The 13755-nt window shown below is 48.4% G+C and overlaps 1 protein-coding gene across 3 annotated transcripts; it reads right to left on the reverse strand.

Moving 5' to 3' along the window:
- Nucleotides 1–2133: 2133 nt before the first annotated feature.
- On the reverse strand, nt 2134–12327 carry POMK (protein O-mannose kinase). 3 transcript variants are annotated; one of them, XM_053660047.1, is made up of 5 exons: nt 12294–12327; nt 10828–10923; nt 7319–7416; nt 6066–6368; nt 2134–3456 (listed from the first exon to the last, which is right to left on the reverse strand). In XM_053660047.1, the coding sequence occupies exons 4-5, from the start codon at nt 6345–6347 to the stop codon at nt 2686–2688; spliced, it is 1053 nt and encodes a 350-aa protein (XP_053516022.1). In that variant the 5' UTR covers nt 6348–6368; nt 7319–7416; nt 10828–10923; nt 12294–12327; the 3' UTR covers nt 2134–2685. The 3 variants fall into 3 exon arrangements, with proteins under 3 accessions (XP_053516022.1, XP_053516021.1, XP_037020087.2); XM_053660046.1 differs by lacking the exon at nt 12294–12327 and adding an exon at nt 8849–8990; XM_037164192.2 differs by lacking the exon at nt 12294–12327 and having other exon boundaries at nt 10828–12243.
- Nucleotides 12328–13755: the final 1428 nt, after the last annotated feature.

The raw sequence follows: 13755 nt of genomic DNA on the forward strand, positions 1-13755 counted from the left end.
CGCCCATATGGGGAAAAAAAGTGAACTTTAACTCTGACCTCACACCATACACAAAACTGAACTAGAAATAGATTCTAGATCTAAATGTAAAAGCTAAAACTATAAAACTTCTGGAAGAAAATAAGGGAGAAAATCTTCATGACCTTGGGTGAGGTAAAGCTTTCTTAAGCAGATATATAAATCACTTAAAAATAAACAAACACACTGGTAAGAACATGAAAAGGCAAGCCTCTGGCTATGAGAAAAAAATGCAAAAGATAAATCTGGTAACAGACTTCATTCCAGGTTAAGTAACGAACTCTTACAATTTAATAATAAGCAAATTATTTTAAAATAGACAAAAGAGTTGGACTCTTCACCAGAGAAGACATGTGAGTGGCCAATAAACATGAAAAGGTTCTCAGCATCATTTATCTTTGGGAAAAAGGAAAATAAAACTACAATGAGATGCCACTACACACCCACTAGAAGAGCTAAAATTAAACAGGCTGATAGTAACAAGGGTTGGCTGTGATGTGTGCAGCAAATGAAACTCTTACATGTTGCTGGATGCTTTGGAAAACAGTTTAGAAGTTTAATATAAACATATGCTCACATGTGATTACTGAGATATTCCTAAGTATTTACCCAAGACAAAAGACTTTATTTAAATGTTAACAGCAGTTTTGTTCATAATAGCTCCGAACTGGGAACAACCCCATATCCATCAGCAGGTGGTTGGTGGTACATATATATATACATGATGGAAAATTACTGACCAATGAAAAGCTATAAATTACTGATATAAACGATAACATGGGTAGATCTGAAAAGCATTACAGTGATTGGAAGGGGGGAGACTGGGTGGAGGAGGGTGAAGGAGGAAAACAAGACAGTTATAATAGCATAAACAGTTAAAAAATTACAATGAATTAAAAAAGAAATGAAAAGGTTTATACCATACTGTATGGTTCCAATTATATGAAATTCTGGGTAAAAAATCCTCCTCTTTCTAAAAAGGAGGCCAGCGGTGGGGAAGGACGGATCGGGATGGGCCAGGGGACGTTCCCGCAGAGACAGAATGTTTCGTGTTTCGTCTGTAGGGCAGTGGCAGGAGTACGGGAGCTTAGCAGAGTGCGTTGAGGTGTACAGTTTAGTTTGTAGAAACCAGTTTTTTGCTTTGGAAAATCAGGTGGATGGTGTGCCATTTACAGATGTACGGAACACAAGAGCAAATCTGGAGCAGACGAGAGATATTTGGGAGATGTCAAATGTGAAATGTCCTGACTGTGGACTCGTTTTCGGTTCTCCTGGGTGAATTCTTGGGAGTGGAACTGCTGGGTCAGGGTGGCTCTGTTTTTACCTTTCTGGGGAAAACCAGATTATTAAAGCAGCTATACCATTTCACCTTCCCACCGTCAGCGTGAGGGGTCCGGTTCTCCACATCCTCACCAACGCTTGTTACTGTCTGTCCGCTTGACTGCAGCCATCCTAGTGGCTGTGGCGGAGTTTTTATAATGAAAAGCAGCAGTTAAAACACTACTGTGTCAAGCATATTTCTCTCATCACCCAGAGGGCCCAACCGACCAAGCGCGGTGAGTAGGGGACAAGACCAAGCTGTCCGCGTGATTCCAGTGACCCCGCCCCCGAAGTCAGCTTCAGCCACCTTAGCAGGGCTGATTCGCACGCACCACATCCGTCATCCTCTGCAAGTGAGGGTGAGTGAGCAAAGAAAGAACTTTTGGAGAGATTCACTCATGCAACGCGGGTGGGTTTGACCCTTCGCAGTCGTGAGTGGCAGTGTTGATGTAAAATGTTCACAAAAACTAACTTTGGACGCACAAAACCCAGCAGGAAGGTAGGTAGGCATTCCACACAAGTACCATCCAAGGCAGTAACACATATTTTCCTCATACTTGCTGTTTTAAATATTCCTTATCCATTCGCGATTTTAAAGAGCGTGTTCTAATAGTTCTCCTCTAGCTCCTAGGAAGGACGATGGTACAGGAATTTCAACAGATTAATCATTCAACAGGTCAAGACAGTAAAGATGGCCTCACCTGCAGCCAGTAAAACAGACCAGAAACACTCCCATGACACGGAATGTTGACCGTCATCTAAAAAAACGAGGAAAAAAATTCCTTGGGAAGTACACCATGTTTTTAATTTTTATTTATTGATTTGAGAGAAAGAGAAACATCAATTTGTTGTTCCATTTATTTACACATTCATTGCTTGAGTCTTATGTGTACCCTGACTGGGATTGAACCCACAACCTTGGAGTATCAGGGTCAGTGTTCTAACCAAGTGAGCTACCTGGCCAGAGCTTTATTTCTTTCATATTTTGCCATTTAAAAATCTTCTCTATCTACCTTTCTTACAAGCTTACAAACTCAATTATTTAGGATAGGGAAAGCCTCTTTGTACCTACATTTTTGTTACTTCCTTCAGATACGGTTTAGATTCGCTGCTTCTCTGCATCTTCACCTGGGAAGAATTATTGTTACAAGCAAACCCAGACTCAAGCCTGGTCTGTTCTTGCTTAGCAAGTGCCGCCCAGGTGGCCGAGGAGGGACAGGACACTCGTGTGCACGTGGGTGCAGAGGAAGAGCCCCGGGGCTACGCATCCGCGAGCTCACTGTCAGAGCAGCACTGCTGTCACTGCTCCACGTGTTCCTTAAATCCCTTCACTGACTGCGCTCGTTTTTAGAGCATTTCTCTCGTCTGAGACATCACCGTATCTCTCAGTGAATCTAACACCTTCTGGTAAGTGTCCAGGATGTCCTGAGCCGTGGGTCTCTCTGCAGGAGCCTGGCTCTTACAGGCCTTGTGAATATCGAACAGATGGAATCGGACCATATCACTCCCCTCGACCTGCCCCAAAAGGAAACTGGAGACATCTGGGATCTTCCAGATGTCAGTCTTCTCGTCATACGGGGGCATGAGATGATCCTGAAAAGGCGTGTCCTCTCCATAGGGCCACAGCTGCTCCGGAGCCACGAAATCCCCACGGAGCTCCCTGTGGCCGCACTTCACAAACGTCCCCGCGCTGCGGTTCACCAGGGGCAAGGCATCCAGGTCGTTCACCACGATGCTGAAGTTACTAGTCAGCAGGTACTGGGACAGCGTCTTGGGCAGGTCGTTGGAGTCGCACATGACCAGCGTGCCCAGGGGGCTGTGGTGCAGGTAGTTGATGATGCCGACGTAATCCATGGCCAGCTGCAGCCTCTGCTGCCAGGTGTTCACATGTTGGTACCTGGAAAGGTTTAACGTTTCTTCCAGGCGGCCCAAGGATCCTAAGGGGTGATACTCAGTAAGAATGGTGTTGTCATCCTCGCAGAAGCCCAGCAGCGTGACAACGTGTTTACTCTGCAGAGACTTCAGCATCTGCAGTCCGTGGAGGAAGTCATCCTTCATCTCCGGACCGGTGAGCCGTGAGAGAGCGACTTTGCGTTCCTTCCACTCCGACAGAAAGACCTGAAATGACCAAAGACCATCACCTGTCTTAGGGCGACAACCCCACATCTTTTAAGTGCTGGATTTGGTACCGAGCACACAGAAATTAATGAGACACAGAGCCAGCCCTAGGGCTGCTCTTAGTCTAGTTACAAAGATTCACTTAGGAGCAAACACAAGATGCCCAACAAGGCAAGTGCCACATCGGCAAGGAAAGCCCAGGGAGGGAGCAGGGGGGAGGGGCGGACTCTGGTCAGGGTGCTGCGGGCCATCTGGAGAGGGTGCCAGCGGGCTCCTGGGAATTGCTCTGAGGGATGATCAGGGCTTGCAGGGTGATATGGAGCAGGGGAAGCGCGTGCCCAGGAGAGGGGACCGACTGTGTATCACCCCGAGTAGCAGGCCGACTGCCACTTCCCAAATTCTGCAGCACGAAGCGGGAGAGGGTGGGAGAGGAGAGAAGACTGGAAAACCCTACGTGGGGGTCGAGCCAGCCAGCCCATCACACATAACAAGACACCTCATTAATTTTAACCAGTAGCACAGCAAACCACAACAATAGTCCTGTGTAAAATAAACATTTGTACAGGGCGCTGTGGGTTAGTGTCACTTCAGCTGTAAAAGCAGGAGGTGAAACGCCACACACACCAGACCAGCCCGTCCTGCACACAGTGTCCAGAAACCATGCGGCACTGCCTGGGGCTCTCAATGGTTCTTAGCTCCAAAGGCGCGCAGGAAGCACTGCAATTAAGAGCCTCTGATCAACAGCTTACATCCCCAAAGGAGAGGCAGAAAACAAAGGGCAGGCTTCTGTCTCTTCACAGTTTAAGTAAAAAGGCCACCTGGGGCATTATTAATCCAGAGCTTTTAACATCTAAGTCTATAACCTATCTAAAAAGGTCCAGGAGCCCTGACTGTTGTGGTTCAGTGGGTTGGGCATCATCCTGCAAACCAATAGGTCACCAGTTCGATTCCCAGACAGGGCACATGCCTGGGTCCTGCCGGACCGGGCACCTCAGGTCCTTCCATTACTGCTACCTCTCCTCCTCATCCACCCTCCGGACACACTGGTCCTTCCTGGTCCCCAGACAACAAAGCAAGTTCATCCTGGGGCCTCTGCCAGCCCCAGCTTTCCTACTGGCACATCTTTTCCTCAAACGTCCACACAGCTCGCTCTCAGACGGCTCTGCCACCCGGAGCAACAAGCCTGCCACTTGCTCTGCTCTGTCTTCACAGTGCGTGGCACGGACACACTTCATGGCGTTCCGCTCTGGCTGCCCTGACTGTCCGACTCCCCGACTGGAAGGCAAGCTGCAAGGGCCTTTGTTTCACTCGCCGTCACAGCCCTGACACATAACGATGAACAAGCGGACCTTTACCGGAGCCAGTTACCTTGTTTTATGGTTTTACTTTATTTAAATGCCTGTCCCTTCTCCCTGTCTGGATGCCTTTCAGATGTTTCCTCTCCGCAAACCTGGGATCAGCAGCCGAGGCTCCCGGTCTCCCAAAATAAGGACCAGCTCTTTATGGAGCTGTAGGCCCACGGATACATTTTCTGCTCCTCCTTCTCTCTCTTTTTTTAAAAAAAAAATTTATTTATTTATTTTGTATTTATTTTTATTTATTATTTATTTATTATCATTATTATTTATTTATTTATTATTTTTATTTATTATTTATTATTATTTATTATTAATTTTTTATTTATCTATCTATCTATCTATCTATCTATCTATCTATCTATCTATTTATTTATTTATAGAGAGGGAAAGGGAAGGAGAAAGAGTGGGAGAGAAACATCAATGTGTGGTTGCCTCTCACACACCCCCTACCAGGGAACCTGGCCTGCAACCCAGGCATGTGCCCTGACTGGGAATTGAACTGGTGACCCTTTGCTTCACAGGCCCGTGCTCGATCCACTGAGCTACACCAGCCAGGGCTACCCTTCCTTCTCTATATCGGTCATTCAGTGCAGCCTCACAAAGGAACTGTCTCTCTTCCGCATCTCTGCACTGGCCACATCAGTAAACCTCGGTTACCACAGAAATGACGGCCACCGGACTGCAACGCGCACCCCCAGCTGATGAGACAAGGGCTCCTGAAGCTTCTGTCTGAGAAGTGAATTCGCCCCTTTGGTTTCTCTTAGTAAAATTAAAAACTTAAACACCACTATACCATCACAGAGTTGGAATAGTAAGAGTGAAAACATTGCCCATAGCCCTCTACATAAGTACATAATTTTGCAGTTGGAGACAGTATGTCCAACAATTTCATATTTTGTTTTTTTCACTTATCATCGTGACAGTTTTTCATATTGCTGCCCAGGTTCCTAACTACACTTAATGGTTGCAGAATATTCCATCAAGTGCTTGCACCATAATTTAATTAACCGTCCCCCTATCGTTATTCTTTCCAATTTGCTATCACTACAAAAAACAAAGCAAAGTAACCATTTAAGCATTTGGCTTTTTTCCTTCCACTGGACTATTTTATCAGGTAAAGTGCCAGATGTGACATTGCTGGGCACAAGGGTACAAACACCTGGATGGCTTTTAACACCAAAGGCCAGGCTGCTTCCCCCTGAACCACCCCTCGAATGGAGGCTGCTGCACAGAAGTTCAGCAGGCACTCACCCTCTTCACGGCTCCCTCCCCCACGCGCTTCAGCTGCCTCACTTCTGTCCCCAGCTCCTGGCAGGACAGCCACGGGGAGCAGGTCTTCATCGGTCCCATTCTGAAGGAGCCGTAGGGACAGTGACCGGGGCCCGCAGCAGCACGCCGAGGGGAGACGAAAAGCCGGTCCAGGCAGAGGTAAAGGAGCACGTTCATGAGGGCCATGGCCAGCAGCAGCCCCAGGACGGGGGACACTTCTCTGGCGGGGGCGCCTTTCCTGCCATCCTGGGGCCTCTTTTCCATGCCGGTGTCCTGGGCAACTTCCTACAATATAAAATGGAACATGTAATAACAGTTTGCATTCCCATTCCGGTGTTTGGACGATGAGGGGTGCAGGTGACATACCCTCTATGCCTCTTGTTCTCAAGGATCCTGCACCTCCGTGTCATCGAGAGGGTGGGAGAAGGCCCTGAGTACTGGGCTCGTACTAAACGTTCGGTGTCAGCTGCTCTCGGAATCAGAATGTTTTGTTACACACCGTAGTCCGGGTTCATCTCCTTTAGACACCTCCAAAGGGCGGTGTGGTGTGTGTCTGACTGTCTCACTGTCTCCCACGGTGCCCGCACTGAGGACACATGGGTGAAGAGTGACCACAATGAAAGTGCGGATGTCAGTCCACTGGGGCTGGGACAGAAGGTGGACAAAGGAGAGCAGCAGGAGATTCGCTAGGCTGGTGGGTGGGGCTGGAATGCTCTCGAACCCACCTAAGGAACTGGGATGTTCCTTGGAAGGTTCTCAAAAGCTCCTTCATGTTTTTAAGCAGCAAAGGCTGCTCTCCAGCAGGGGTGGAAGGCTGGTTAGGGGGCCCTGGCAACAACCCGGGATTGTGGGGAGAGGGCGACGCGGAGACGGACCGCACACTAGGAGACCCCCCGACGGCGCGGTTACTCACCAAACCCACGGCACCGGCTCCAACACTGGAGCTGGGGTGCAGACCATGGTGCGGACCGCGGTGAGGCTGCGGGCACCACAGCTGTAGTTGCTGGGTGGGGAGGGGATGGGAGGGAGAGGGCTGGGGAAGGACCCTGGACACGGGTGCCTGACACTCGGGGTGCTTGAGGCAGAGTGGAACTGTGTCAGTACTTGGATGAGGGATGTGGCCACACCAGTTAGTGTGTGCCCACTGAATATAAGCACTGAGAAGCATGGGGACAGCGGTGACAGGACTGACCCTCACTTCTTGGTTCTGAGACGTGTGTGACAGAAAGTTTTACCTCCCAGGTACGTCCTCCTTCTGCCGGTTCAGGTCTCCATCTAGACACCTGGGTCAGTCCGTGTTTGGGTTGGCCCCGGGCACTGGTTAGAAAGTACTCTGCCACAAAGCGCCAAAAAAATTGTTAAAAACATTGAAACTGGGCACACAGACCAATGGCAACAGTAGAAATGGTTCGCCTCCCCCAGGACTCCGCCCTGTGTCCGGGTGTCCCTCCGGCTCTCGAGTCCCAGAACGGTGTGGCGGCTGCAGGCAAGTCCTCCTGCCTCCCAGACGCTGCCGTGAAGCCCCATCAGCTTGTCTGGAGACGATGCTGAACATCCACGTGACTTTGCAGTCTCCCAGGAAACCAAACCCTGGGGTCTCTTTGCGATCCACACCAGATCTGACCTCTCTACAGACTGCACCGCTTGCCTTTGAGCCCATCAAAAGAAAACATCATTTCGATTTTGCCTAAATGCCGCCTGCCCCCCAAATTCTGCATCAACTCTCTGTTCCCTGGTTGAGACACCAGGTTCTAACGCTGTGCTGGTCACTCAGTGCAGTGGGTCAGTAAAACTGACAGGTTCCTTCCCATGGCCTGGGTCGCCCTCTCTTCAAACTGTATCACCCCCACCCCAACCTTCTCTCTCGGCTGACGCTCCTGTTCCCTATGTTCCTGAAAAAACAGAAGCAATCAGAGAGCACTGCCCTGAGCGCCCACACCACACTGCAGGCTCCCGCTCCCTACCCCGTCTTTTCTGTGACTCTGAACAAAACCCGATGGCCACTCAGCCCCAAGCCTGCGCAGACCCCTCCCTGCCCGCCTGCTTGTGGGCACCATCACAGCAGGGCACCCCCTCTCCTGAATGGTGACCAGCGTGCCCTAACTTCCCCCTCCATCTCAAACACCCTCCCATCACCCTATTTCCCCTCCACTCATTGCCTTATTTCTCTCTTCCCTTTTTGCAAACTCCTTTAAAAACTCTCTATACTCACTATATCCACCTCTGTCCCGTTTCTCTTGAAATCACTGCTACTCCGCCCACAGAGACCCTGTCGAGGTGACCTCCACAGTGGTAGACACAACAGTAGATTCACAGTCCTGGTCTTGACCCCTCAGCAGCATCTGGCATGGCTGATCGCTCCCTCCTCCTTCCACCGCTTTCCTTCTTTGGTTCCCAGGAAGCTACACCCTGGTGGCTCCCCCAGTCTCTGTCACTGCTGAAGTGCCCAGGCTCGGACTTGACCTCTTCACTCACTGCCTACAGGGCCAGGTGATCTATCTGGACTCAGGGCTCTCCCATCTCCACCTGTTGCCAGCATCCAAGTGTCCAGCCTTCTCAGACGTCTAGACTTGCTTCCTTGAAATCTCTATTTAGATATCTGAAGGACAACTCAAAAATATTTGTCTTCAGCATAAAAATATGATAACTCAATTTTAAAATAGGTGAAGAACCTGAAGAGACATTTTTGCAACGTAGATGTACGCACAGCCAATAGGTAGGTGGAAAGATGCTCAACCCTATGAGTAATCAAGGGAAATACAAACCTCATCACACATCCACAGGATGGCTGTAGACAAAGTCAGACAATAGCAAGTGTTGACAAGGAAGCGGAGAAACAAGAACTCTAAGCACTGTGGGTGGGAATGTAAGATCGTGCAGCCACTGTAGAAAACAGTCTGGCAGGTCCTTAAAAGGTTAAATAAAAAGTTACCATATCAACCAGTAAATCCACTGCTTGGTATATACCCAAGAAAACACATTCATATAAACACTTGTAGAAGAATGTTCACGGCAGTGTTAGCTAAAGACTGAAAAAACCTGCCTGTCCACACTCAAAAGGCCATGTACAATCGGACTCCACTTATATGAGACGTCCAGAGAAGGCAAATCCACAGGGACAGAAAGCAGCCTGGTGGTTGCCATGGGCTGGGTGAGATGGGGCGTGGGGAGTGGCTGCTAGTGGATACGGGGTTCCTTTCTGGATGAAATGTTTAAGAATCTGCAGTAATGGCTGTAAGTATACTAAAAGTCACTGGTTGTACACTTTAAAGTAGCAAATTTTACAGTATGTGAATATTCAACTTTAAAAGATAAAAATACTCCCCAAACCGAGTGCCTGCTCTTTCCCGCCCAAATTGCTGTTCTCACAGTGTTTGCATTCTCAGTAAACGGCAGGTCTATTTATTCTTCCCATTACCCAGGCCAGCGAAGCTACAGGTCAAGGGTGACAAAGTGCCACTGCTCCTCTCCAAGCAGAAAACTTTAGAAATAACAGATTCTTCCACAATTCTGTGTCTTTCCTATTCACTTAAAGAAAGGGCTGCTTTGCTTGTCTCTACTGTCCTTAAGAGGTGCCCAGGAAACCCTGGCTTCCGCATCACTCGTCAACCTCTTTTTCTTGAAATGATGCCATCTGCTCACTCCACCACCTCAGTCTTCCCAGTTCTGCCTAGCAACCAGCTGATGTGGCTTGCTCCCCTTTCTCATGCAGATTCCGGGCCTGCATCTTTCTCTCCAGTCCATTCTGTCATCTTCAAGGACTTTAACTGAAACTACAGTGACTTTCACCACTCAGCCCTGTGGCTCTTGAGCTCCTTCCACTGTTCCTGATCCTCGGAAGTTGATCTTAAAGAAATGAGTAAAGCAATTGCCCTCTCTTTTCTACCTCAGTGAAAGCTAACAAAGTGTGTTTCACTCAGATGTCAGGTCAGGGACTAGCCAACTTTTTCTGTAAAGGTCCAGATGGTAACTCTTTAGGTTGAGGGGCCAGAGGGCGAAACTGAGATAGCAGCATCACTGTGATTTGTGGTGTGCTGAGCAGCTGTGCAAAGGGATGAGAGGTCACGCAGTGTCTGTGTCACAGTTATTCAACTCTGTCACCGAATGCAAGAGCAGCCCCAAACACTACATACACAAATGTGCATGTCTGTATATAAAAACCCTTTACTTACAGGCATAGAATTAGAATTTCATAGTTTTCACGTGTCACAAAAAAATTATTCTTTTAACTCCCCTGCCCCAATATTTTAAAAGGTTAAAAAAAAAAAAAAGCACTTAACTCAGAGGCTATACAAAAACAGGTGGGGCAGCAGTTGGCCCCGCCCCGCCACAGGAGATGCTACCCCTCTGGGTCTGCTGCAGGCCCTATTTCCTTCCCCTGTATTCCCTCTAGGTAATCTCATCCAGGAACATGGCTTTCTGAGCCACGTAAATACTGATGTCCAAGTCTCTACAGCGGCCCAGATCTTTCTATGCTTCACTCAGCGGGCTCCTCCAGGTCTGGGCTGTGTCTCTCCTTGTCCACAACATGCCTCTTCTCCAGGGCTCCATTTCTGTGAGGGGCACACGGCACACCCACTCCCGCAACTCACAAAACAGGTGACTTGATTCCTCCCTTCCCTAACCGCTAAACCAACCAATCACCGCACCCAGTCCATTCTATCACCCAAATGTCTCTCTGACCTGTTCGCCTCTCCCCTTCCTTGCTCCCCCATCCCTGGCCTAAGCCGCTAGCGTCTCTTACCTGGGCTTCTGCAACAGTTTCCTACACCATCTCCCACTTTCTCTTTTCTGACCCATTCTCCGCACAGCAAGCCGGGCCTTTTTTTTTCCTGAAATACTTCAAGCACAGAGAAAACTAAAAAATAGGACATCCGCTCAGCTTTGTCAGGTAACACTGCATCGCATTTTTAAAAGACCTTTTTTTTACAGATATGAAATATCACACACATAGTTGAAGCCCTGTGGACCCCTCCCAAGGGACTTACTTACACTGCCCCCTCCCAGGACGTAATCACCATCCACAGGTTGGTGTTGTCAGTTCCCAAACTCTGGTCCCAGGACCTACAGCAGCAGCATCGCCTGGGAACTCACGAAAAACCCAGGTTCTCAAGTTCTGGCTCCAGACCTCGCCCCAGACTTCCCCAGTCAGACACTCTGAGGTGGGCCCCAGAAATCTGTTTTGACAAGTTCTCCAGGTGATTTAGATGCACATCAAAGTTCAAGAATCACTGGAGCATTTAATTCCCATACATGTGTTTCATTTTCACCACATAAGTCCATTTCTTAAAGAAGGTTTTTTAGCCCCCTCAACACCTGATGGGCTTTCTTCTTTCAAACGCGAGTTTCTGGAGAAGGCCGCCCAGGGCCGTGTGGCCGAAGGAAATTTCTTGCCCGGAAATAACCCAAAAAGACACTAGTTATGAATTAAAAACCCAGCACATTAAGGAATAACAATTGTGGGGCCAGCTGGGAAGGAGAAATTCAGGCACTGTTTAGAGAAAAAGGAATCCTGGCATTCATAGGAAAAAGCTGGTAAGCGGGGAAAAGATTGGGAACCACCACTCTAAACTCACAGTTTAACTTCAGAAATGAAGAAAAGCAATGGAACAAAATTAGTTTTTACTAACTTACAAAATTTTATATAACCAGAGAAGACACGGATTACTGTCACTCAATACACTTTAGAGTGGAATGCCATTAAAATAATTCCTGGTGCTGACTTAGCCTTAAGTTCTATATAGGAGAGATCAGGGATGGCGAAGACAGGACTACTAAATAAAATGGCTCAATAAAAAAGAGCAGCATTCGTTTACACCTAACACAGAGCTTGCACCTAGAGGCTGCTAGCAGTGCTGGCACGAATGATCACGTGCAGAATAAATGCCTGGGAGAAGGACCTGAAGCCTGTTATGTCAGCTCACGTCCAGCTTGCGCTCCGGGAAAGATACAGAGCGGGCAGGAAGGTGGGCGCCGGCTGCCCCGGGCCAGCGTGGCCTCCAGCTGGACTCAGGTCGAGCAGCCCAAGAGGCACACGGGACTGCCAGGGCTCGGGGTTGAGGGACGCGAGCCGCGCCAGGGAGGAGCCCCGCAGGAGGCCGAGCTGCCCTCTGCACCCTTTCCGCAGCACTTGTCCCTCGCTCGCCGAGCGCCCAGCCACAGCCCTCCAAACCCTCTCTGCCCACCCTTCCCTCAATCCACCGAGCCTACCTGCGACCCAGGGCCGGGCACGCAGCTTCCTGCGCCTGCGCGGCCGGAACTAAGCCGAGGCAGGACGAGCACGAGTCTGCCCCCTGGTGTCCGCCGCCCTGGTGTCCGCCGCCCGCGGCCCCCGGAGACTGGACGGTGCATCGCAAAGGAGTTTGAGCGCCTCGCAGGTTCCAGCCCAGGTGCACCGACTGGTCCTTCTCCTATTCTGCTTTCTTTTCTACAAGCGTAGATGATGTGTTGACCTATCACTTTTAGTTCAGGCAGCCAGCCTGGTGCTAGGTGCGGTAGAGAGGAGCTCTAACGTATAGACCCTTTAAAAACCTCCAGGTCGGTGCAAAGTCATGGTTAACAAAGGGTGGTCCTCAGACCAAATGATGATGCTTCAAACCTCTAGGGAAACTGCTAGTCTTGCACATTCTCGGCTCCGTCCCAGACCTAGGGGGTTGGAGCCGTCAATCTGTGCTTAACCAGGCCTCTGGGCAATGCTGATGTCGTGAAGATTGAGAACCACTGGTGGAAAGGAAGAGGCTTAGCCCGGAGCAAGAACACTGAGCTTCTCAGGTTCAAGGGCCCCCAAGGAGGAGCATTGGAAAGGGGGCAGGAAGCCGGAAGGCTCAACAGGTCCCACCCCTGTTTGTACCCGATGGAAAATGCTTGAGGAAAGGTTGCGACACTGAAAGTTCGGCATAGGATGATGTATCTTTTTGTTTAAATCAGAAGTGTTATCTTCCACACTGACACATTTTCCAAGTTTGGAATCAAGAAACTACGGTGATGTACGTTAAAAAAACGAGCCTGTACTGGTAATCCAAACAATGAAAATTAAGAATAACTTGAAGCTACTTGCCTATCAGATTGGCAAATAGCAAAGATTACCAAAAATCGTTTCCCCACACCCACGCATGAGTGTAAATTTGCACAACCTGTACCAGTTCCACCTGTGCATAATGGGTCCTAGCAAATCCCCTTTCTAGGAATTCACCATGCGGAAATAATTGAATGTGCAAGAGAGCTCACTGAAGTGTTGTTGACAATGGATGTTTGTAGCAGGAAAAAAAAGAAACTTAAAAGTTTAACAATAAGGCTTTCTGAAAGAAGTTACATCCACGAAACCATTAAAAATGATGCGGTTGGTATAATGGGTACAGAGTTTCATTTTGAGAAGATGAAAATGTTCAAGATGGATGTTGGTGACATAATGCCACTTGAAAATGGTTAAAATGGTCAATTTATTGTTATGTGTATTTTACCACAATAAAAAGAAAGATGCTATAGATCTATATACTCTGACATGAAAGGGTATTGATAACCTACTGCTAAGGGTGGAGAGGAAATCCCATTTTTTAAAAAAACACTATATACAAAAATTCTGTTAATTATATATAACCATGACATGTAAAGTTCTATTAATTTTATTAATTCTGTATAATCACTATATATAAAAATTCTATTTTGGTGATAA

This window comes from Artibeus jamaicensis, unplaced genomic scaffold, assembly GCF_021234435.1.
Source record: "Artibeus jamaicensis isolate MK-2021 breed Jamaican fruit bat unplaced genomic scaffold, CSHL_Jam_final scaffold_833, whole genome shotgun sequence".
Classification (NCBI taxonomy): domain Eukaryota; kingdom Metazoa; phylum Chordata; class Mammalia; order Chiroptera; family Phyllostomidae; genus Artibeus; species Artibeus jamaicensis.

Excerpts from the sequence above, each read along its gene's own strand:
- POMK (XM_037164192.2), bottom strand. The coding sequence starts at position 10,957 with ATGTCCTATTTTTTAGTTTTCTCTGTGCTTGAAGTATTTCAGGAAAAA. Across the intron at positions 7,417-10,827 it reads AAACTGTTGCAGAAGCCCAG|AGTACTTTCTAACCAGTGCC; the intron begins GTAAGAGACGCT and ends GCTTTGTGGCAG. Across the intron at positions 6,369-7,318 it reads AAGGAGGACGTACCTGGGAG|GAAGTTGCCCAGGACACCGG; the intron begins GTAAAACTTTCT and ends TTTATATTGTAG.